This window comes from Microtus ochrogaster, chromosome 21 (genome assembly GCF_000317375.1).
Source record: "Microtus ochrogaster isolate Prairie Vole_2 chromosome 21, MicOch1.0, whole genome shotgun sequence".
NCBI classification, from domain to species: Eukaryota; Metazoa; Chordata; class Mammalia; order Rodentia; family Cricetidae; genus Microtus; species Microtus ochrogaster.
In genome coordinates this window covers 39,539,430-39,564,835 of record NC_022022.1, presented here as the reverse complement: position 1 = coordinate 39,564,835, position 25,406 = coordinate 39,539,430, and the positions used below count along the sequence as shown (strand labels likewise).

The 25,406-nt window shown below is 46.6% G+C and overlaps 1 protein-coding gene across 1 annotated transcript in view; it reads left to right on the top strand.

Moving 5' to 3' along the window:
- The window catches only part of Wdr63 (WD repeat domain 63), a 43,715-nt gene extending 23,759 nt beyond the window's left edge, over nt 1-19,956 (top strand). The window contains exons 16-23 of the mRNA XM_005357401.3: nt 1,494-1,581; nt 4,812-4,972; nt 5,957-6,020; nt 12,013-12,143; nt 14,804-15,008; nt 16,407-16,498; nt 17,799-17,921; nt 19,687-19,956. Of these exons, the coding sequence (XP_005357458.1) occupies nt 1,494-1,581; nt 4,812-4,972; nt 5,957-6,020; nt 12,013-12,143; nt 14,804-15,008; nt 16,407-16,498; nt 17,799-17,921; nt 19,687-19,830 (1,008 nt within the window). The 3' untranslated portion in view covers nt 19,831-19,956. The remainder of the gene's footprint in view (nt 1-1,493; nt 1,582-4,811; nt 4,973-5,956; nt 6,021-12,012; nt 12,144-14,803; nt 15,009-16,406; nt 16,499-17,798; nt 17,922-19,686) is intronic.
- Nucleotides 19,957-25,406: the final 5,450 nt, after the last annotated feature.

Below are 25,406 nucleotides of genomic sequence, written 5' to 3'. Positions count from 1 at the left end.
TCTATCCTACACCCCACACATTCTGCCTACAACAACGTGGGCGTGGTTCTATCCTACACCCCACACATTCTGCCTAGATTGCACCGTGCACCCACCCTCCAAATGAAGAATGGCTCAGACTAGCACAGGATCCCAGTGTTCACTAATTCCTTCATTCCGCCAATAACAACCTGACTAAGGATGACTGATGCTGATCTAGACCCAAACAGACACCCAAATCACAGTGAACTCGATGCTGGTATCTCCTGTATAAGCAAGCTACATTTAGAAACAGCTGAGTGATGATTCTTTAGATTGGTTGCTACTCAGGTGGGCCCAGGAAAGTTAATTTTCCCCACTTCAATAGGGAAAATATGCACATTTTAGACATCAGTAGTAAGAAATGACAGGCTAATACTGCAGCAAACAGAGCTGAGAAGTCACCGAATAAGTCATCTGTATTTAACTTGAGTGGGCAATTCACCTTGAAAATAGCCTAGCAGTGTATGGGAACATGTGGAGGGTGTGTGGAGATCTTTTCTTTAGATGTGTGATTCTAATTTCAAACTTGATATTTATATTTTCTTTTAATTTATGAATATCACGTCGACACTCCTGGGTGTTGGCTCCCAGAGAAGGAGCTTGGAGGGGTGAGACTATTTCTGAGGTAGCTGGGAAAGAACATTAACGAGAATATTAATAATTGTCTGGAGGAGGGGGCTGGAGAGACGGCCCAGCGTCTTAAGAGCACCTGCTGCTCTTGCAGAGGATATGGGCTCCTTTCCAGCAACCACGTAGTGGCTCACAACCAGCACTGACTCCAGCTCCAGGGTATGGGATGCCCTCTTCTGGCCGTTGTGAGCACGAAGCATGCTCATGGTGCACACACATACATACAGGCCAAGCACCCATATACACAAGGTGAAATAAATCTGAAGCAATTTTTAAGAAAGGAAAGAAATTGTCTTGGGTAAGATTTGCTGAGATGTAAAGCAAATGAATATGCAAATGTACCCAAGAATAATCACATAGCGAGGAGATAAAGAGTCAGAGGGAGAAAATAGGGGAAGATTGCCATACAGGAAGAAACCCAACGGCCATTTATTATTCTGACCATGGGCACACGATGTAGGCACAGAGCCACATCCATCATTCAGACCAGCAGGCATCCGGGTAGAATCCAGGCCCCTTCTGAAGCTTCATTCTACTGAAGGATTTAGGGATCAGGGCACTAAATCATTGTTTTAAGCTACAACAAAGGTGAGTTTGGGGATGGATATAAAACGTATAAAGAAAGAAGACACTTTGCGATTGCGCCCAGGCAAGCTTCCCTTGGTTGCATGGTCTTAGAAATATGGATTTAGATGGTTTCCATGGGGAAAAGTAACTGGGATAAAGGAGGGGCAGGGAAGTAAAAGGTAAGTTTGTTACCATCTAGGAGCAGAGGGGACAGGTAAAGGAAGAAATGCAAGGGTTTGCTAAGCATGTAACTTTCTTTTATGTTCTTCCAACAGATAAAGCTGTCTAAGGGGGAAACGAGCTTAGATCACTGTCCAACCAAGCTGAGCCTGGGCGAAGACCCTCTTCTTTGCAGAATACAAGGTAACTAACTAACCGCCTTTGTCCATCAAAAGCTCATTTTGGTGCGTTCATATCCGTCTATGTCTAAGGTGAGTTACCTGCTGGGACAGTCTGATTTGTAAGAAGGATTCAAGTTTATAATAGCTGTAAGAGAGATGGCCTGTACTAAAATCATCAGGACACAGAATTCTGTGGTTCAGCTTTGTAAGCCCTGAGAGTGCTGCACTTGTGTGTGTGTGCGTGTATGTGGTTTGTCTGTCTGTCTTTCTGTCTCTGTCTGTTCTACCTGTTTTATTGCCCATGCTGGCTTTGAACACTGGACTTGAAGAGCCCCTGAGATGGCCTCTATGTCAGCCCCTGCCTCCAGGTTGCAGCCCTGCTTGAGTTCCTGTCCTCACTGCTTTAAATGATGAGCTGTCCTATGGAACTGTGAATGGCAGAACCCTCTCCTCCTCCCCACCTGCCTTTTGGTCGTGGTGTTTCATCCCAGTAATCTTAGCCATAACGAGTATGGTGGATATGACCAAAATACATTGTAAACAAGTTGAAAGCCTCAAAGAACATAGAAATCAAATGTACTGTTGAGTGAAGCCCACCTAAGGGATGTGTATTATTATAAAAAGAATAATTTTATAGACCGAAACTTATCTCAGGCATAGCCAAATCAATTATGAAACACAAAGAAACCAATTTCTATAATTATAATTTTTAAACTAACAGCTACATGGCACCATGATAAATTAAACCAAATGAAAGAGGAAAATTCATTTTTAAATCTAGCTTGGCTCAATCCATACCTCTTTGGAAAGTAATGGAAGGGTATGCACAAGCTACCTGAACCCTCGGAGTGTCTGCTGAGTGCTTCAACTGGAGAGCAAAGTGCCCTGGAAACGTACAAAGTGCACAGAACTACCCAGCAGCTGAAGCGTTTCTCAGACACTTGCCTTGTCCCCAAGGATTTCAGTTGTAAAATTTCCAACTTTTGTTTAAAGTCCGTTATTGGGTAGGATTTGTTTGAAACAGGATCTTCCTTACATATTCTTGGCTGTCATAGAACTAACAGTGTAGACTAACTCACAGAGATCCACCGGCCTTCTGGGCGCTAAGATTAAGGGTGTGTGCCACCTGCCCAGGGTCAGAAGACTTTTACTGATTTTTAGTGATGCCCGCCCCAGGCTCAGTTATGACATGGGGTCATGGCCCTGACTTCCAAGAAGCTCTGTAAGCTTTGTTAGCCCAGTGAGCTAGCAAGCAGTGGTCCTGCCATCTGTGAGGGATGAGTTCCAAGATCTTCAATAGCCTCTTCAAGACACAAACACACAGATTTGCTCTATAAACAAGACAATTAAGACACTAACAATGGAACTATTCATAAAATACAGCATTATGACTGTATCCTGGAATAAAGCTTCCATGAATCGGTCCCTAAAAGTGCTGGGTTGTGTTTCCGGCTTTCCACTTGACGTGTTTTTGCAGCTTCACCAGTCTCACTGATCTGCACTTCAGCACCGTTAGTAAGTTAAAGGGGACTGGGTCACTGGAGCCCGAGCTCGGCAGTGCCACCGCTGCCTATCTGATTAGCAGGATGGCTAAGTGACTGATGGGCAGGTGCCCTGTCCAGCGGATGTGCTGCCACAGGGGCAACTCGCACCTTAGCCGCACGGAACCAGATGGCACCATGTCTCATTGCCCTGAGGAGACTGACAGGCAACTTAGAATGAGGTGCTTCTGGAATTTTCCATTTGCTCCCTCCTGACATCAGTAGACCTTGAGTCATGAACTGAAGTTACAGAAATTGCAACCGCGCGCGGAGAGACTCCGTCCTAGCGACGGCGGAGGGAGAGGCATCGATGTGATCTTCTGTTGTCGCACACTCGTCTGTCCCTGTCCTGTCCTTCAGCTGCTGCTTCAAATGTTGAAATTCTGCCTTTAGAAACATAAACCCTAAAATTAATGTTTCCTTCCTTCCTTTCGTGCTGCAGGGAAGTGAATTTAGGGCCTCACGCATGCCAAGGTGCCATGCTCACACTACATTCAGTCAACGGGTATTTCTTAAGCTCTCAAAAGGCCTCAGGCTCTGAGAACACAGCAGTTGAAAGACGGGTCTGGGGCGGGAGAGACGGCTTAGCCGGCGAGAGCACATGCTCTCCTTTGGAGGACCCCCGTCAGCTCATAGCATCCACAGCAGATGACTCACAACTGCCCAACTCCTGCTCTGGGGCTCTGACACCCTCTCTTGTAGAGTGGCCAATCTGCACTTACACGTACACACACACACACACACACACACACACACAATTTAACATAATAAATCTTTTTAAAGATAAGTCTTTCCTTTCACAGAGCTAATATTCTGGTGGAACAGATATCAAATACATTTGCATGCACTTAAGGAAAAGCCTGTTTAAAGTAAGTAGTTTGTAGCACACCCCTAAGTTGTCAAACAGGAAGACATGCCATCAAATGACTATTTTCTTTCTGGACAACATGATGTTATAAGTTATCCTTAAAGAAAAGCATTTCGGATAAACCACATCATAGAAGCAAAAGATATGTTCCCAGCAGAGACACACACGGCCCATACAAAACTTCATGTTACCCACAATCCCAGGGTCTCAGAAAGGTTGGCCACTTCCTGCCTCCTGGGTGAATAGCCAACTTTAAGAATTTTATTAGATAGTGGTTTTGGCCCACTGCCAGCTACACACCTATTCTGGCCAGCCTGGATCTGGCCAGCGGAGTGCACACAGGACTTTCCTGTGGCATTTTGCCTATTGATCCAGCCCTGGCTTGGACCGTGACTCACCTGCCCCTGTTGAATCCGCTCGGTTTTCTGGCACTCTGTCGCCATCTAGTGACCAAAGACCTCTCCTTTTGTCCACCATCTTAGAATCCAGAAGTTAGTGGCCCCTAGACACAGTTCAATAAAAACTTTTTACATTTTTAGGTAAAGATCTTAATAAAGTAGCGTTTTTTGCAAAAAAAAAAAAGTAAAATAACATCAATACGAGAAAAAATATCCCAGTCTGTTGGCCTCCAGAACAGCTGTCCCTTATGCTGCTTGCACACTCAGCTCTAATGCGTAAAATATTCTGACATAGTTGGTGGTGGTCTGAAAAGTTGGGGAGTTACAGCTAAGCTGAAGCCTGCTGAGTCTCGGACTCAACCAATGCCTTATTGAGAAGGGGAAGAACGTAATAGATGTGTGTGGCAAGCAACGGCAAATATGATATGTCTTTCTCTCTAAACAGGTACTTCTTCTATCCACGTTCTTCAGAAAGACAAGATGTTAAACCAGATCAGAGCCCTGAAGGCAGCCGAAATAAACCCCTACCACAATCTCGAGGCTGGGTTAGCCAATATGCTCAAGCCAATAGATGATTTCTGCACCAAGTTCTTTGTGGGGACAGAGGTAAGCTAGAATTGTCTGGTTTTTAAACTACATCCCCACCCCCCCACACACACACACTGCTGTAGTTTTATAACCTTTAGTTGACATGTTTGCTGCCTGAAGGCGTTTTCATGTTTCAATATGTTCAATTTGTATTTAAGAGTTTTGACTGAGATGCCTTGTAGACTCAGGTCTGAAATCTCCTTAATGGGCTGGGGACGTAGTTGGCCGAGTGCCTGCCTAGCATGCGTGAGGCCCTGGGCTCCATTCGAGCACCACGTAAACCAGGCCTGAGAGCACACATGGGTGATCTCAGCACCCAGGAGGTGGAAGCAGGAGGCCGGAGGAGCACACATTCAAGGTCGCCCCGATCTGGGTGACCTGGAGCAGGTTCACGGTGGGACCACTGCCTCACCCCACTGTTGCTCACCTCACCGCCTTTGTCTCCCATCTGTGTGACTGTCTCCTCGGCTGCTCCACATTAGAGGCTTCTGTCTTTCCCTCTCCTTAAAACAGCCGTAGGTTAGCACCGGGCTGCACAATCCTTAAATCCGAGCCGAGACGTGTACTTCCTGATCTCAGCTTTAAAAGGTAAATGCTGTGATGTATCGTTCCTCTCTGCCTTATTCCAGGTCTTTGTTACATCCTAACTTGGTTAAAACGCTGAGAACAAATCACTGAACGATCCAAACCTGTTCTCGCCCAGCCACTCACCCGCAGAAAGTTAGGAAGGCCAGCAAACACGCATAGCGAGTCTCCACAGCCAACCAGGTCACTCCTATCACTATGCGTACATAAAGCAAACTCGTTTATTTCATCTTGGAATCAAATGCAGTAACAATTTTGAGCCTCTCTTTCCACTTGGCACACTGGATTCTCATGTGACTTGTTGCTTTTATTTGTCTTTGTTCCCCCCAGTCTTAGCCCAGGGCTGCAGAAAACAAGGTCTCTTGCCTCTGAACTTACCGCATTTATGCATTTATCCAGAACCTGTTATCTTTCTAGGAAGGCGAGGTGATATACACAGACTGGAAAATGGAGAGAGACTCTGAAACTGGACGGTTTATGCGTAAGTTTTATGGGCTAGCTCCCTATTAATAAGATCTTCCTGTTGCTATTGGCATATGTAATAATGGGATTCCTTATGGCATTTTAACACATATAAAATGCATTTTTATCATCACCACTCCTCATCACCTTCTCCTATCTGCTCCCAACTCCCAGTGGTCCCCTTCATCCTCCTACCTGGTCCTTATTACTTTATTTATTAATGAGCCAATGAGTTTCACTGGACTCGCTTACTGGTCCTTGGTTCAGACTTCTTTACAGGAGCATGGGCTTCTTTGCCAGTGTCTACATCACTGAAGAGATGTCATACTTTCTCCAGCCACCATGGACTATCCTCAGATATTCAGGAAGTAGCAGGGCTTGGTGAGCCCCTGCCTGACTAAAAACCTTCATCTGCCTATAGTTCCTCAGGGGAAATGGGGCCTCGTGGGTCAGCTCTCCCTTGCTCTCCCAGATGTTATACCAGTAATTACCAGTGCCATGAGATCAAGAGTGTAGCCACCGCATGTGTTCTGAAGACAGCCTTCTACCTCTCTGTATTCCTTTCGTCTGTGAAGCTTTGCACCTTGGGGGTATTGCTATACTTATGAGCTCATTCAGGGATGCCCATGGTGGACATGTGTGCTGCACGCATACATTATGTATCATAGTGGCACCATTCAGTCCTGTGACCCACAGTAGAGGATTCAATGCCATGGCAAACGTGACTTCCTCCTGGTCTCATACATGCTCCTGGGGTCCCATCTCCTCTTACAGCCAGATTTTGAAACTATTTAGCAGTGGAGGAACGGTCATTTATTTTAAGTGACCTTTACTCCAGTTTGATGCTGTGGGTTGGACAATGGTGAGAGGAGACGAGGAGGAAGTGCCCTGTTGGCAAGGCAAACAGATGCTAGTGTTACGGCTATCAGCAAAGAGAGAGTGCCGGAGAAGCCCAGAGAAGAGCTGTCTTTCTCGGGCTGTTAAGAAATGGTCCCACTTGGACCCGCAGTTGAGCTGAGTCCTGTCTTAGTCAATGTTCTATGGCTGTGAAGAGACACCAGGACCACAGCAGCTCCTACAAAGGAAAACATTTAGTCGGTGCTGGCTTACAGTTTCAGAGATTTAGTCCATTGTCATCATGGCGGGATGCATGGTGGCATGCAGGCAGACATGGTGCTGAAGAAGGAGCCAAGGGTTCAATATCTGGACTGGCAGGCAGCAGGGAGAGAGAAAGACACTAGGTCTGGCTTGAGCATTTGAAGACTCAAAGCCTATTCCCAGTGATACACTTCCTCCTAAAGGTCATACCTACTCCAACAAGGCCACATGTCCTGTCCTTTCTAGTTACCTTTGTATGAGCAGACGGGAGTCATCTCATTCCAACACTACAGCCCTGAAGGGTGGAGACGTTTCAGATTAAACAAGGAAAGACCCTCCTTGTCCACAGAGCAACAAGGGCAAGCGCAAGGGAACCCAAAGGAGTAGTGGACAGGAAGGAAGCAGGAAAATTCGGGGCCACAGCATAGCAACCCAGAGGTCAACAACAGCCCACAGGGACAAAGAACTCTGATGGTATCAATGAGATTTCCAGAGCCAACCGTATTTAGAAAAAGAGCCTGGCAAGAGAGTAGAGGCTGGGCCAGCGGAGCTGGCTATTGCCTGTGGAGGTCCTAACGGAAGCAGGGTGCACCGTCACAGCGGCCTAATAAGAGCAATGTGGACTAGCAGGGAGGCACCGTCACAGCCACATAGCGAAAAACATGGGCGATGTGAGGCTCTCTATGCCAAGATTTCCTGGCCAGTGGGATATGGGTGGTCAGGATGGAAAGGAGCTGCTTTTCATTCATTGGCATTTAGTCCATTCCCAGCAAATGAGAAGAGCTTTAGCCCAGGGCTGTGGGAGCCCCTGAAGCCATCAGCCGAGCGCCATGAGACAGGCAACGCTGAGCCAGCCTGCTATTCCCATTGAATAATGCTTGCAGGGTGGGAGGATTGGTACGCAGCTGCCCTCAGTTGTAATCCATGTGTCCTGCTCACAGTCCGTGGGCTGCAGATGCTTTCCTTGTGAGCTCCCATCCTGCATCTGTCATAAACACCAGCATGTCTCCTGGGCAAAGGCAGAGGGAGCTGCCACAACTTGGTCCCTTCTCATCTGCCTAGCTCTACACAACCAAGCGGGAGAGAGAATTCCATCCTCTTAGGGGGAAAAAAAGGCAGATTACCCCAAATGAGATGGGGGTGGGGTCACGTTAAATATTTCCACATGATCCAAGGACCAAGTCAAGAGATGCAGATCTGAGTGAGGACAGTTGGCATAAACCATTGTATGCAGTAGACCCTTAAACTGTGCAGTCAGCACATATGCATGCCAGGTACCCTTCCAGCACTTTCCACAGCTAAATGCCTGTCATTGTCACAGCAGCCCTGTGGGATCGCTGCCTTGGGCGGCAATGGCAGTCTTTGAACGCAGGCAGTCTGCCGCCAGTCTGTGCCTTTTGGTTTTGTTATAATTGTCTTTACCCGATCTGGCCTGGGGGCTCCGACACTCCATTTAATAACTTAGGGACAGCTCCGTTCATTGTTGAAAGTCACGCTAGTCTTCCAAAGGACACCAGAAATAAAAGATTAGCGTAGGATGTTATTAACAACAACCCACCTTACCATTGTGGATAATGTCATAGCTGGATCAGACAATTTCCGTGGGTTTCCAGGCCCCAGGACAGCCCTGCTCACTCAGAGACAGTGTGGAGGGAAACTTCCCCAAGGGTAACCCTGAAACAAACAAAAACATTCACAAAAACAAAGCCACTGGTTGTCTGGGGCATCTTCTGCCTTACAAGGAATTTTCTAGATCACTCAAGAAGGCCTGGGAAATATGAGTTCTGTGATCTCTTCAAGATGAAGCCTCAGAAAGAGGATCTCTTCCTTCCTGCCCAGAAGAGCCACCATTCTTATTAGTTTATTATTATTATTTATTATTATTGTTGAGATCAGTCTGTTCTATATTGTATAAAGCAGTGGCCCTTCAGACCAGGCCCTGACCGACCGATGAGACTCCTCTTACACTCAGCCTGGGGGTGAGTTTTTAGGATGGAGGATGACATTTGCAGCATAATGGGCATTCAAATGGTATCTGTCTGGTACCACACACAGTGCACAGACTGATAAATTATTATCAGTGAGAATAGAAAGAGTGTCACCCTGTAAATGTATCAGGGTGACTTGGGACAGTAAGGAAACAAGGGCAAATTTAAAAAAAAAAATCAGGGAAACTAGCCCCAAGAACTTATCAGACATTTCAGAATTAGGAAAGGCTGTAATTCCCTCACCTGCCCTCCCCATGCCCCAAAATCTAGGTTCTTAGCCCTGCAGAGACCACGGCTCCTCCAGACCTGTCAAGGACCCCGTGCGGGGAACTCCCAGACTATTCCTTCAGTTTAGCTCATTCTCGCCTGATACGGCCTCCCAGATAAAACTGCTGCCTGCCTTCCTGTCCACCCACCTAGACCTTCTTCCCTTCCCTCAAGCTGGACCCAGCCTGCCCTTTTGCCTTTACAACTGGACTGAAGTGGACAGCTCAACTCTGACCCTGAAGCCTGCATCCACAGCCAGCAAGTCAGAACAGCTCCTTTGACTTCTGACTAACTTCGGTTAGTCAGCTCACCCCCACAGGCTACATTTCCTTCAGTCTCTCCTGTTTCTCAGAACCCTTGAGACCTCTTGAACCCCACTCTTTTTAACCCTTTGTAGTCATCCTGAAACCCACTGTTAATGTAAAAAAAAAAAAAAAAAAAAAAAAACCATCTCTCACCTCTAAGGGGCTAAAAGAAAATTTATTCGAGAGCCAAATGAGAATGAGAATGATCATGGTCTGAAAACACAGACTTGAGCCACCCGAAGTTCCCTTTCAAATACGTTTTTTTTTTTCCCCAAAAAAGTTCTTGAAATTTTTGTTGCAACAAAACAAAGAAAGTCATAAATCCCAACACTTTTCAGGTCCATTGCTGGACACACCAGGGAGCTGTGTCACCGCAAAGGGCGGGGACTTCTGCTCTCAGCCTCAGGTGGTGCCTTACGAAACCACTGTGGGGTCAGTGAAGATAATGACGAGGACCGGAAGTAGAAACCAGGCAGTCACTTTAGGGGCAAGGATCTTGAGGCGAACAGTTCCATTTTTGTCCTTGGCCAGAAGCAGGAAATGTCCACGCTTTTCAGCCCCTGAGGTCCAGTGGAGAGTTCTGGTTTCTTATCGCTTTCTGAATGAGCACTCTGCCTGGAAGCTACACCTGAGCCTGTGACCTCGACTCCAGTCCTGACGCTGATCCCTTCTGGTGAACAGCTTTGGGATTAGACTTCTGGATTTTCATGGTGGGAATGGGTTATATCAATTCCCCAGTTACAAGTTATCTCCTAAATGGTTTTAGGGTCTCTGCTCTTGAGGGAAGAATATTACAGGAGCATTAGTGACCCCTTCCTACTAGAATGTCTCTGCCCCTAAATAGAGACGTGGTGTTCTGATCTGCTCCAAAGCTGGGAATCAAACCCAGGACCTCTGGAAGAACAGCCAGTGTGCTTAACCACTGAGCCATCTCTGCAGCCCAGGATGAATAATATCCCATCACCTACCTAGGCCACATTTTGTTTGGACATTCACCCATGGTTATTCCCGCCTTTCTTCTACTGCAAATGGTGGTGCCGTGGATGTGGATGGACAAATAGCCTTTCAAAGCCCTGATTTATAATTTTAGGAGAAAATTTATAAATTTTCTCTTTAATATCCCTTCAGTGTTGAATGGGGGCCGGGGGGAGGGGTCAGCCCTCACATACCTTTAAAATGATGAGCTGCAGAATCAATTTGCAGTTTTAGTGTAGATAGAGTCATTGCAGCTTAGGCCCCGTAGGTCTTTGCTTTTATGGTCATCCCTGGAGTCTGGAGCAGGGAATGAAGAGCATTCAGGTCAACCCTGGCAGATGGGAGAGAAAGCCAGGCCCTACTCTGGTACGCACTGGGCAGGGACCTGAGAGGCAGGAAGCCCCCCAGGCCTGTGGCCGAGGATCTGTTGAGCTCTGGTCTCAGCACCTGAACTTTACCTTTGTTAGCTGCAATCAATGAAATCGCTTCAAGCCTGTGGCTCTGGTCAGAAACCAGGCTGCTCTTAGCACTGCACCTCACTCCCTGCCTGGCCAAGCTGCCTCCATATCTTAATCCATACCATTACTGTGGATTAATTATAGTCACCTCTCGCCACCCTCCCTCCCTCCCTCCTTTCCTCCCTCTCTCCCTTTCTCCCTCCCTTCTCTCTCTGTCTCTGTCTCTATCTCTCTCTCTCTCTCACACACACATACACACCCCTAAACTACCACAGAAGTGGTCCTCACTGGGTCCCCACCTCGCTTCCACCTGCCTCTAACCTATTCCCACCATAGCAGCTTCGGAACTAGCCTTGGGTCTGAGCTGGACTCATACAAAAACATTGCACTTTGGCCTCCATCTGAACTCTTTTTCCCTGCAGGGCCGTGCATAGTCTGATCCTCTTAGACCCGGTCCATTCATGCCTGTGGTTCCAGGTTGCATTTACTGCTCCTCTTCCGGGACTTTGGTGTGTGTTGTCCTTCGGTGTGCACTGTTCCTCCTCACCAGAAACTTCCAGCACTCAACTCCACTAAGACCTAAATGATTCCTTCCTCCAGTCATTCTAAGTTAGGAGTGTCCCTTGTCATTCTTCCTAGTGATGGTTTCAGTTACTTGCTGGAGGATTTGTTTACTGGATATCTTCTCTTCCCACTAGACTGTCAGCCACTTGAGGCCAGGACCACATTGGGTTACTAGCTAGCTAATGTCCAGCCACCCACACGAAGACCTTTGTATATGTAAGCAATCCACAAATAGTAACTCCCTGAATGAACTGACAAACAGGTAAATGAGGGAGAACGTGGCATTGAGAGTGGCCCAGGAAGCAAGTTTCTGTGACAGACCATGTACCCAAAGTTGGCCTTGTCTACTTCCACAGCTAAGAAACCTGTAAACCTCTACACTGTCCATGACGGGGCCGTCCACACCGTTCAGAGGTCCCCTTTCTACAATGACATCATCCTCACTATTGGGGGCTGGAACGTGGCCATCTGGAAGGAAGAAGTCATGGTAAGCTGCCCGCAGAATGACGTGGGCGGGCATGCCTTTGTTACTGAGAAAGACAATGGGAGCAATGACTGTTCCAGTTCATCGTGCCCGTGGGGCACTTTATAGAGAAATGAGAACAGATGGCCTGGCTCTAGCTCCTCAGCAGAACCGCTGGGAGTCTTTGAAAACACCACCACGTGGCTTTCTTTCCAGAGAGGAAGTAAACAGCACAGCAAGGCTCTTGTTCTCTGGAACCCAACCCAATAGTGTTTGCTCTCGAGAATATCTACTGCGGGCAGCTCCTCAGACTTGAGTGTTCCTGCTTGTAAAGCAGGAGGTGGGACCTGACGACTAGAGGAGCCCCGGGGATCACCGGGCAGCCTCTTGTCTTCTGCGCCAGCAGCATGTTGGCAGGTTCAGGAAGCTGGCATCTGTAGACTGAGGGCCCAGGGACAGCCGAGCATTGCCTGTCCAGACACATGTGTGCACTGGTAAGATCTGGTCATGATTAAGAGATGGGCCCTGCCAGATGGGAGCAAGATTGCCAAGACAAACAAACAATAAAAAAAAAAAAAAAACAGATCCAGTGAAGCAGGGCAGGGCAAACTGGTTCTTTTTGATGGGACTTCTGGATTACTATGCCCCTTTGAGAGAAATATGAGATTGTGAAAACCTGGAGGAACAGGGACAAGAGGCAGAGCACATATGTGTGTCACAACTGGAACATACATGCTCGCCCACCAAATAGCCCCCCCTTGGATATCTAATTCATATAAATAATTCTAAAAAGAAACGAGTGTCAACATTTACACACAGAGTGTCACTGAATAAAACTGAAGGCTTAAAAAATAAAACTAAAATAAAAATAAAACTTAAATCTCCATCCACAAACTTTCTGTCAATAATGAAGGCTTCATTTGTTTTGCTATTGTTGTTTGTTTGTTTGTTTGTACAATGAGGAAGATTTTTTTAGTAGAAAAAGAAAACTCTCCAGGCAGTGGTGGTGCACACTTTTAATCCCAGCACTTGGGAGGCAGAGGCAGGTGGATCTCTGTGAATTCCAGGCCAGCCTGGTCTATAGAGTGAGTTCCAGGACAGGCTCGAAAGATACACAGAGAAACCCTGTCTCAAAAAAATAAATTAATAAAACAAAAAAAAAAACAAAGAAAGAAAGAAAGAAAGAGAGGAAGGAAGGAAGGAAGGAAAGAAAGAAAGAAAGAAAGAAAGAAAGAAAGAAAGAAAGAAAGAAAGAAAGAAAGAAAGAAAGAGCAAACAACTCTGGTATGATTTTCAGAAGACTGGCAGGAACCAAAAGCCCCTCCCCCCATCAGAGACTAAAGGTATTGAGAGAATGGGGACAGAAAGGCTTGGAGGTGACCAGGCCTGGGCAGTCTTCTGCCCTCATGACAGGGTTTCCTATGCATGGAGTTGACTTGTGGGAGACAATCCCATGCCTTGTTTTAGTCACCGAACTATAAGGGACACTTGGACATACCTCTGGGTAGGCAGACATGCCAGTAGCGTAAAGCATATTCCAATCTCTTTCCTCTGAGACAACTTTCCCAAGTTAGCAAATTATCTCATGGTGGAAAGGGGGGAAATGATGATTCCCTTATGCTTTGGTGCCCGAGAGTCTCTCCCAAACATAGCTACAGCCATCTAGACTGGCTTATGAAAAGTCTGTGGGCGCTGCTGCTGGTTTGCAGCTGGAGTGGACAGCTGCATTAGTTCCTTTTGGGCCGTGGTGATGAAAACCCCTCAGCAATAACTTAAAGGAGCAGAGATCTCGCCTGCCTGACTGGTATGTGGTTGTGTAGCTCAGTTAGTTCTGGTCCCTCCCACGCCGAAGCAGCATGCAGACAAAGATGCTCACCTCTCCGCAGACAAGAAGCAGAGGCACAGGATCGGGTGTAGGCTTCAAAGGCGAGGCTTTCCTCTAGCTAGGTCCCACCACGAGAGTTTCCAGACCATCCCCCAAACAGCATCACCAGCAGTGAGCCAAGTATTCGACCTTGTATCTGTGGGAGATACATATTCAAATCATAACAGTCATCTTTTTGTTTGCTTTTTGTGGATGCTCAGACTGTTTCCATGGGCAGCAGGTTTCTGTCATCAAGATAAAGTTAGAGGAGAAACAGCCTCACATGCTCCTCAAATCTGCTGTCCACAGATCCATCCTTTCAGAGGCAATGGGGATATCAGGACCAGAAACTAAATTGGAAGGTTCAATCTCTTCTAAAAACCAATTAAAACAAGACAGAAAAAGGCTGCTTATAAAATATATGAGAGAGAAAAATAGCTTGTCCTATATAAAAGCCCACAGCATTGCTGACCAGATGGCCCAGTGGGTAAAGGTGGAAGGAGAGAACCAGTTCCACAAAGATGCCCTTCGACTTCCACATGGGCACTGTGGTGTGCACCACTCTGTCTCCGTGTTTCTCTCTCTCTCTCTCTCTCTCTCTCTCTCTCTCTCTCTCTCTCTCTCTCTCTCTCTCTCTCTCTCCCTCTCTCTCTGAACAATTAAACCCTACAACAAAAGGAAGTAAGACTTCCAGTGGGATAAACTTATGGTTAAGTAATAATGGCCAACTGAGCTGTACCTTTAGAAAAAAAAAAAAAAGACTGAATTTTCCTTGGGTCAGAGCAAAAAGTTTTCAATGTGTCCTTTACACTGTGTTTAGACTGGACCGCTCCTTCAGACATGCTGCGCACCGAAAAGGTACACGGCAGGGCACTGGTCCCTGACACGGCCCGGCGTATTCTACATCGGCCGAGAAGATGGATACGTCGATATCTGGGACCTCCTGGAGAAAACCCACGAACCGGCCCAGTCCCAGAATATCTGCATCACCATGATCACCTACATCAAACCCTGGACCTTTTCCAGTATGTTCATCTAATCCTTAGAGCAACGGGGTTTGGAGAAGCTAGGAATGCTTGGGCTGGGCGTTCACACGAAAAGGCCCTCCCCCTTCCCGTGTTTTCCTCCAACCGGCTGTGCCTTCTGATCCCCACGCTTCCCTTAGTTTCTCCAACAACACTCCCTTCTTTCCTCCATCTTGCTCCCGGACTCTGGGAAAGCCAAAAGTGTCCCTCGCTGTTTGGACTCCTCAGCCATGATTTCTCAGACTTCTGATCAGGTCCAACCGAGGCTGATTTTGAACCACAAAATGGGAAGCATCTGCTAGTCTTCACAGAGTATGAGTCCTAAAGTTTTGCTGCTTTTTGGCTATTTCTTTCCAGGAATACTGAGTCGGCTTTTTAAATATCATGTACTTTAGTGATGCTCCCAATGACCACATCAGGCACCTCCCTCACGACATCACAAAACTCTCTAGGGTTATAGATCTACTAAGCCATAGTGTTGAAAATGAGTAAACAGCAATATCCTACCTACCAAACAAGCAGAAATCCAAGGACGTAGCTATAGAAAAGTAATTTATTCCCTTGGGGTTTTTTTTCTGCCTGTTTTTCTAATTTGTCTCTTTGGCTCAAATAGTATTTTCTATGTAACTCCAGGATGCCTGTCTTTACTGGAAGAACTTCCCCTTTGTTTCCAAAAGTCTATAGGCACAAGGTTTTCTCAATGATTTTTTTCTAGAAACACCCCACCCAGAGACTCAGGATTCATTCAGGATCTCTAGAGCATCTGCCTGGTTCCCACTTAGCCATGAAGCACGACCAAAGCTTGTTCTCCTACCCTTGGTACAAAACACTGGTTTCGTACCGGCAGAGCTATGAGTGTAGCATTCAGGAATTTGAACCAGACCTTCTGAAAATGAGAAGAGGGAAGCATCCAGGAAGCTTGGGGAATGAGCATTCTCACTGTGTTCATTATTATTATTATTATTATTATTGTTATTATTATTATTATTATTATAGTCCAGTGTTTTGTCATAGGAAAACCATGGTTCGAGCTGTGTCTCAGAAACATGTTTACACAGCACGATCCTTCAGCTTTTGGTGTGTTGGCTCAGGTGGGCTTTCCTCAGACGGCAGAGAAAGTTAGCTATCAGCTCCTCTCCTTAGATAGACACCAGGAAAGCCAGATTTGAGGTGGTGGGAAGCTGACAAAGACTCGGGGTTTTAGCTTTCATCCCAGCAACTGGAAATAATGACTTGTCGGTGTTTACATAGTCCAGCCATGAGCGCCTGACGGAGCGCCAAGAGCGCGGCCACCACAGCAGGTCCTTCGGGAAACCACACAACAAAACAGCTTTTGTGTTTAGCCTCTTCAGAGGACTTTCTGTTTGTTGACTCTCTCCTTTTTTTCTAACCCTCCAGCGAAGCAGCAGTTTATAGCCATAGCCGATTACTATGGAACACTGCATATCTTAGAAATTCCGTGGACACTGAGCCACCCTTCCTTCAACGAGGTTAGTAAAGTCCCGGCTTCCCGAGTTTAATGTCGCTGATGAATTTCTTTGTCTAAAATTATACTTACTTATTTGCGTCTGGACGTTGGGGAAGAACTTGCGGGACTTGTTTCTCTCATTCTACCATGTGGGTACCAGGGATCGAACTCGGGGCAGCAAACTTGGCAGCATACACCCTTTCCTGCCAAACCATCTTGCCATCCTTTGGGGGCATACCTTAAAGGTGTGTTTAAAATGGTGGCCTTTTAAACGTGGGACATTTTAAATAATAAGGGAATATTTTATCATATGAATTAGATAGTTTGAAGCTAAGGAAAATAATCACACATTTGAAGTCAAACGAATGATGTGGGTAAGTCGTTCTTTTCAAACTGTAACTGAGTATTAGCTCGGCCATGTCAAAGACACCCTTCCCCAAGGACTCTGACGACATACATCTCTCTATCATCCTCCCTAATATTTGCATACTGCTGGCCCTTCATCTGAGCCGCAGTACTCTGCCCCTCCAACCTTATACTCACCATCTAAGTGTTTGGAGCAATCCTAAGAATGAGGTGTAAAAGGATTGATGACTGAAAAACATACATATATATATATATGCACTCACATTAAATGTATAGATTGCAGTCTATTGCATGCCAGCATCACGCTAGTTCCGGACAGGCAGCAAGCTTGCCCTGACTGCCTTCCCCAAGGGAGCTCTCTGTTGACTCCCTCCTGATGTTCATATGACTGCATGCCAAGCCTGCTGGGGGAATTCACCTCTGCTTCTAGTCTCTTTAAAGTCTCCAGAGAGGGCTGGAGAGATGGCTCCGCCATTAAAGGCTAGGCTCACAACCAGAAATACAAAGTCTCTGTAACTATCTTCAGCTGAGTTTACCAAGTTCAGTTGAGGACATGCAACTCCAGTCTCCAAAGTAAGAAGGGGGAAAAGAGGGAAAAAGCAAATACTACCGTAAAAGCAAAATCTACTGTAAAAATTGAAGGTTTTTACAGCTCTCTCCTCCAACTATAACGACAAAAACCACAGGGGCCTAAATGTAAGCACAGAAGCAAGCACATGGAGCTAACTTCCCTGACCTGCAGGTGCACCTTCAGTTCACACCCCACTAAGGGATGAGAAACATTCTAGTTGGTTCTTCCACTCATGGTTCAGAAGGTGGTTATACAGTTTTGGTCAGGTGGAGTGGGGAAATGCGGTAGGAAAATCCTAACCACGGAGCAGCAGGCATCCAGAGCCTTGGAAAGACCACGGGCGTCCCTGTGGGGCTAGCTCATCACAGGCCTTTGCTTCTGGCAGGTATCGAGTGTGAACTACTACTTTGAAAGAGAGGTCAGGCACCTGGAATATGTCCAGCAGCGCAAGTTGATCCGTGATCAAGAAAAGAAAGAAATGGCCCTGGAACTGGTGAAGAAGAAAACCGTGAGTGAGATTTCAGAAAGGAGAGATGCCTCCGCCTCCTCCCTGTGGGAAAGTGTGGCCGGGCTCACCCCGCAGGAGTCCTGTGCACTCCACAGCTTTCTGCTTTTCCTTATGAGAACCAAGAGGACATTTCTTTGGTTTCCTAGGCCACTATGAGTGACAGTTACCTGTTGAGCACACCATGAGATCCTATCCCATTTCTATCTGTTTATTGCATGTGGGTGTGTTCTGTATGTGGCGGTGAGGCTGCAGACAACTTACAAACCTCAGAGGGCACTTTACATAGTCAGTGCTCTGTCATGTAAGTCCCATGGAAAGAACTCGGGTCATCAGGCTGGGCAATAGGCACCATACCCACTGAGCCAGCTCCCCAGCCCTGCTAACAGAGAGAGTCTGTCCGTGCCATCCTTCTGTAACTCACTGTAATTCTAAAGTCCTTTCGTGTAGATACAAAGATCCCCAGAAAAGTGCTTCCGTTACATGGAATTCCCATGTCTGGAGAGCGTTGCATTGAAACAAGCCATGAGCTGTCTACCAACAGCTACCTCTGATGCTCACTGGAAGACATTTGGCTGAATCACGTGACCACTGCATCAAATAGTTATTAGGCTAAGGATGGTAGCAGAAAGGCAGAGAGGGTTGTCTTTTGTCGTGCTGTGATGGACAGCACTGTGAACCCTGACACCGAGACGTGGGGAGCATGTCCACCTTGCACGCAGCCGTCAGAGGAACACAGCACTTGTCGGGCCACTCTCCTCTGTCCCTCTCTCGGGGACGGGAACGCTGGAGCTGGTTCTCTGCCATCCGCTAGAACTGGGGACTTCTCAAGGCTCGATAAACAGTTCTTGTGTTCCCACTCACATCACCTGGGTTTGCAATCATGTCTCTTGTCGCTTTGTCTCCTCCCTTGCCACTCTGTCAGCACAGATTCCTAACAAACCCCACCTGTGGCCTCTTCACAGCCAAGCACACAGTAGCCTTCGAAGTAACTTTCCGGGAAAGAGCCCAGGTCTCTAAGCAAAGCAACAGATGTGACTACAGAGAGGTCCCGCACACATCACCCACTGATAGACTCACGGTCACACAATCAAAGCGAAAGACTCATTCCAAAAGCTGCCCTTGGAGGTGACAGCACACAGCAATTCCAGCGAATTAACTGTCTCACTACAACCAATGAGCTGGGGATGGCTTGTTGTACTCTCAAGCACGGGTCTAAGTGCTCCTGTAGGAGCCACTGTCACACTCTCCCGCTACAGTTTACCCACAGTTGCCACAACTCCAATTACAAACAACCTACCTTCCAGGCCACATAGGGAAAGCAGGACCCGTGGGAAAGACTGAGCCAGGAGTTTGTTAGTCTTTAGCAACGGTTTTCAACCCTTTCACAGGAACCAACTAAGCCCACTGGAAAACATAGATAGTTACATTACAATTAATAACAGTAGCAAAATTACAGTTAGGAAGGGGCAGCAAAAATAATGTTATAGGTAGGGTCACCATGAGGAACTGTGTTAAAGGGTCGCAGCATTAGGAAGGTTGACAACCACTGGTCTATAAAGGCACCACAGAGGACAGGCTCTTGCCCACTCCCCACTTCTCCAGACCCTCAGACAGCCCCTCTGTCCACCTGTCCTCCTACCCTCCCATAAACCCCTTCGGGAGAGCAGCCACACCGGCTCTTCAACAAAACCCAACTCCTTTTCATTCATCTTTGGTTTTTAAACTGCCAGTGGCTGACAGAGCTGCCTCGCTTGTTCCCACCCAGAAAATCTACAGCAAGTCGAAAGAGCACCTGGAGGCGGAACTGAAGCTGGAGTATGAGAGCTATGTGGAGCTTGAGAAGGCCGTCCTCTTCAGTCTCGGCCTAGGCAAAGCCTCAGAGAAGGGACCATACATGGAGATGATTTAGCCAAGATTCTCCAAGACGGTCCCTGGATTGACTCTGCTGATCTCCCTCTCCTTTTATTGATTTGCGGTATGCAAGGTGAAACAGCGGACTGATCATATATAGGTGTATTTTTAAATGCAGGCTTTAGCTCACTGGTATGAAAAGAATTAAACTCTTATCAGATTTAATTCCATCTCATGCTGAGTTTTATTGAGCTGTGCAGAATGTGGGCTTTTGAATAAGAACATCTTTATTTTCCTATAGTGGCATTGCACAGCTCCTGACAGCCCCCCCCCCCTCCAAAGTCCTGGTCACGCAGAGGCCCTAATCCCTGGTGGAAGTAGAAATCCAACTTTGCTTCTCCCCACCACATGACTTTTGTCACCTCTCCATAAAAAGAATTTCCATGAGCCGGTGCACAGGGCCATGTTCTCAACACAGTATTAGCCAACTGAACCCAGAGATGTAATTTTTGAAGGATAACACATGAAGACCTGGGTGGATTTACCCAGGAAAACAAGATTTATTTAACAGTAGAAAAATGAGCCTATTCCCGGTCAGGGAACCAAAAAAAAAGAAAAGAAAAGAAAAATGAGCCTAAAGATTGACCAAGCGGATGAGTTAATTGTAGTGCTGATAGGTACAGAAAATATTCTTTAAACATGCAGCATTCATGACATCAACACATTCTTAGCAACAATGGAAAAGACCTCTTTAACCAATGAAGGGAATCAACAATGAAAAAGACCTCTTTAACCGATGAAGGGAATCAAGAAATGCACCCTTCTCATGGCTGTCTTACCGACTTTTCTATGGCTGTGATAAATTACCACTATCAAGGCACCTTATTAAAAGAGCCTGTTTAAGATGGGCCTCACAGTTTCAGAGGTTTAGACATCATGGCCACCGTGGCAGGAGCATGGCAGCAGGCACTGGAACAGGAGCTTGAGACACAACCATGAGGTGGTACGCTTCCTCCAACAAAGCCACACCCCCTAATCCCTCACAAACAGTTCCACCAACTAGGGACCTAGTTATCCAAGCATAAGAGCCACTACAATGACAAAGATGTAAAAGAATTTCTCTAAGACGTAGAATGGCATTGTACCCATATAACTAGCACAGGAAACCGCACTGTAGGAAAACATGGAGCCCTACCATAACACTTCCATCACCCTGCCCAAGGAGGGTAGTTTTAGCTTGTGGGGGATTAACAGAAGGGCTAATCAGGAAGGTGACACAATCCACTTTCCTGGTAGGAAGATAAGGAATGGATTAGAATAGAGTCACCTAACCAGAAATCCTCTTAGGAGGTCATGGTAACAGTTCAGGGTGAGAGACGAGAAGGCCCTGGAGGTAAAACATCCCATGAACTGAGAGCTTCACTGAATGGGAAAGGGGAGACAGAGAGGGGCTACAGTTTATAGGTCAGGTTAATGGAGGGGAGGGCACTGTCAGTCAGCCAGAGATTGGCACATTCCCACCTGTGTGCCCTTGGACAGATGACAGAGCTCTGTGAGAGCCTCAGCCAACCATGTTGAATCCACATGTTTAGCAGCATACATGGGCTGGAGTTTATTGTTACTTAGAACAGCAAACCCCTAGGCTGGTCTCGAACTCTCAACCATTCTGCCTTGAACTTCATCCAGGGGGCTTGAATTGCTCAGTGAGTTTGCCTTGAAGCACTTCACCAGGAGGTGACATAGATCTGAGGCAGATCTGCACCTGTGGGAGGAGAGAGAAGATGGAAGACAGACTGCACCTCAGTCTCCCAGCATCCCAGTTACAGCCCAGCAGTGTACTGGGTTCTGTATCAGGCTCTTGGAGCCCAACAGCTGACACCCACTTCTCTGGCTCGGAGCCTTCATTAGCAGGTGACAGACCTGCTGAGCCCCAGCAAAGAACTCGGTTGAGTTGAGGCTCGAACTAGACAATGACAATACAGGGCCAGCTGGTGTGTATGAAACAGAGCTAAGGGCCGGACCTCCCCTTGAGTCCCCACAGTTTAGCCCTTGTCCTCCGCTGTCAACTTCTTCCCCAGCCCCCCTCCACCTGTATTGTGGATCAACTCAAGCTTCTTTTTCTGTCCTCTAGTGCTTTGGTCTGCCTTACAGTGTCGTGAAAAGAGAGGGGACCCTAGATCCTAGCACCTGAACCCAAAGCTCAGCTTCATCACCTTGGATAAGCTGCACTGTCCCCTAATCTTAGTTAAAGGGAAATTCTCCTACATACCCCCCTTCCCTCCCTTCCTTTCTCTCTGTGTATGTGTCCCCTCTTGTGTGTATGTGTATGGGGGGTGCATGCACACAATTGCGTGTGCACACTTCATGCCCATTTGTCCACACGGAGTCCAGAAGAGGACGTCAAGTGTCCTGTTCTGTCACTCTTTATCTTACCTAACTTGATTTTTTTCTACCTCTTTACTTTTTTTTTTTTTTGGAACATTACACACTACTCAATCACTAGTCACCCAATATCTGATTATTTAGATTAAATGTAATAATCATTCAGCTTTGCAAATTGCTTTCTGCTCACCAAGAAATGTGCAATTAAGCCGGGATATTTTCGGGCCCACAGATAAGCACATCATTTGCGTGCACTTTAGATGAAAAGGCAACGAGCTCCAGGGGACTGTGGCCGTGTCCTCCGCGGGTTTGCAAACTCACCATCGTAAATAATTAACAGCTCCCCGTGCCCTTCTGCCCCTGAGCACGGGCGGCGGTAGGTAACATTCTACCTTGGTGCCAGGCTGCCAATGCCAAAGCAGATACCAGGTAACTGAGCTGGGTCCTCACCTGGAACCTGAATCCCAGTGAAGGGCAGATTAAAGCCTGTCCGGGAAATTCACTCCTTGAATAACCCATGAGCTGTCTGATGATCACAGTGGGCAGAATTCCACCCTAAATCAGCCTGGGAAGTCCACTGAGGAAGACAGCAAGGGGCCAGTGCAGTTGCTCTCAATGTCACCTCACTAACAGACAGGACTTGGATACTGACCATTAATCTTGGTTGTGCTTCCTTGTAACATGGCAGCGCCCTGGGGTCGAGAGGACGGAGACAAAAATGTCCTTTCAGTCCCGGCTCTCAAGTGTTCATGAAAGTCTGCCACGTTTTGTCTCTTTTCTTCGTGAGGAAAAAGAAGAAAAGCATAAAATGCCAAGTTCCACCCTCTCTTCTCAACTAGGCAGGCATTTTCTCAGTGTGGAGACACTGAGCAGGCTCACCCCTCTCGAGCCTCAGTGTTAGGCAAACTATGTGAGTGTTTGTGTATGTGTGTGCACGCGCATGCATATGTGCACACGCGTGCATATGTGCACACGCATTTGTGTATGTGTGCGTGCGCATGTGGTGCAAGCATCTGCGGTGTGTGCACAGGAGAAGGCGTATGCCCATGTTGACACATGTGGACTTCTGCTGCCTCCTATCACCTCCCCACGTATGCCTAGAGAGAGAACCTCTTACTGAGCGAGCCGCTCCCAGGCTGGCTGCACTGCTCTCGGGACAATGCTGGGACTACAGACCCTCACTGACCTGCTGTTCACATTAACGCTGAGGACCCCGTCCAGGTTCCTCGTATCTACAGATCATCTGCTCTTCCCCACAGGGTAACCACCCCAGCCTCCGAATAACCATTCTGATCACTCAACACTTACAGATAATAAGTCCCACTGCGTGGAATTATGAAAATTAAATAAAATCTGAGAAACTAATGTGTAAGGTATAAAATGCAGCTGGGGCAATGTGAGCAACACTGAACTTCTTTGGATTCTGGGATGAGCTAAATCACCAAAGGTTTCCCTACAATTGCTATGCTGTGGTTTTTGCTGTGATGTGACTCCTGATGGTTGGTGTTTAACACTCATTGTGATGTTCCATTCACACACTCCACTGTGTAAATATGCAAGTAGCGTGTATTCGTGGACAATTAATTCGGCTCCACAATTAACATTGGTCTCAACTTAGAAAAACAAAAGTCTGAAACCTAAAAAAAACAAGAACAAATCGCGGTTTTTAGAGTAAAAAGAGACTCCCATTTAAAAGGTAGGGCTGCCTTTTGTATATTCCTTTCAATTCTGGGTCAACCATGTGACCATGTAACCATCCCTTGACTGTATTTTACTCCTCTTTGTTGACATTTCTCCAGCAGGCCAGCTAAGCCCAGCACCAGGAAGAAGCAGAGAGACCCTTTGGATCTAAAAGGGAACCTGAGGGGAAAGGTCATATTCACAGAAATGCTGGAAGGAGACAGAGTCTGAACCAAAAGGTCCATCAGTTCATTCTGGGCAGAGAGGGGGTGGCAGAAATGGATTATTCTTGTCCACATTCCTGTGTCCATGTTTGCTGGCCCCAAGGTACACTGGAGCCTTGTAACAGAATTCTAGTCCACAGCATGTGGGTAGAAGAGACAAACCCTCCCCAGGTCTTACCTGACTCCCTGAAGTCCCCCCAACTTTAACTTGTCCAGCATTTATAAGTAGAGAAATGTTTCTCAACCACAACAGATTTTCACAACTGGGAATTTCTCTTTTATCATATTAAACAGCCGAGCGTTCTGGGTTTCTTTGTTATACTGGAGCAGAGTCCACGCTGATAAACTCAGGTAGATTGACAAGGGCACCACCTCGTCATCGGAACACATGCAGCACTAACTAAATCAGAAATCTGACTTAAACTTACAGCAAAAATAATAATAAAAATCTATGAAACCTTAAGTCAAAAAAGGAAACCTTTTCTAAGCTGACGGTTGTTTGTGTCCACAGGTTGAAAGAGTATACAGCAATCTAAGGCAACTCCAAGTCATACGCCAGGGAGCTCAGCTCAGATCCCACGTTTTATTTATTGATTTATTTAGTCAAATACCGTAGTATTTAGTAAGCTTATATTTTCAGTCAGCAAAACCCACCTGATGTGATATTCCCTTCATTTCTTAGTTAAATACAGTACCTTCAGCACTAATATATGTAATATGTTAGCATAGCCAACATATTACACATCAGAGCTATCTTAGGTTTTAAATATTCCATACAAATACCTCCCCACACACACAAAAAAAAACTAGAAAACACAAACCAAAGCCTCACCTAACAGCTTACACACACAACATGCACACACACACACACCACACACACGTGTGCACACAACACACACACATGCATGCACGCACACACATACCACACGCGCACACACACCACACATACCTCACACACACACACACACCATTAATACCCTAGGATTTTATCAGAAAAGAGGTCATGTTCTTCTAGGTAGGAACTCAACTGAAGACCAGACGAAAAAGAAGGCGGGGGAGGAGGAAAGAGGAAAGAAGAAGGAGGAGGAGAAGGGAGGAGGAGGTGAAATATCTTGGCACAAGAAGTAAAAGACAGAAAGGCAACCCACTGACTTGGAGAAGATCTTCACCAACCCCGCAACTGACAAAGGTCTGATCTCCAAAATATATAAAGATTTCAAGAAACTAGATCGTAAAACGCTAATCAACCCAATTATAAAATGGGGCACTGAGATGAACAGAGAATTCTCAACAGAAGAAGTTCAAATGGCCAAAAGACACTTAAGGTCATGCTCAACTTCCTTAGCGA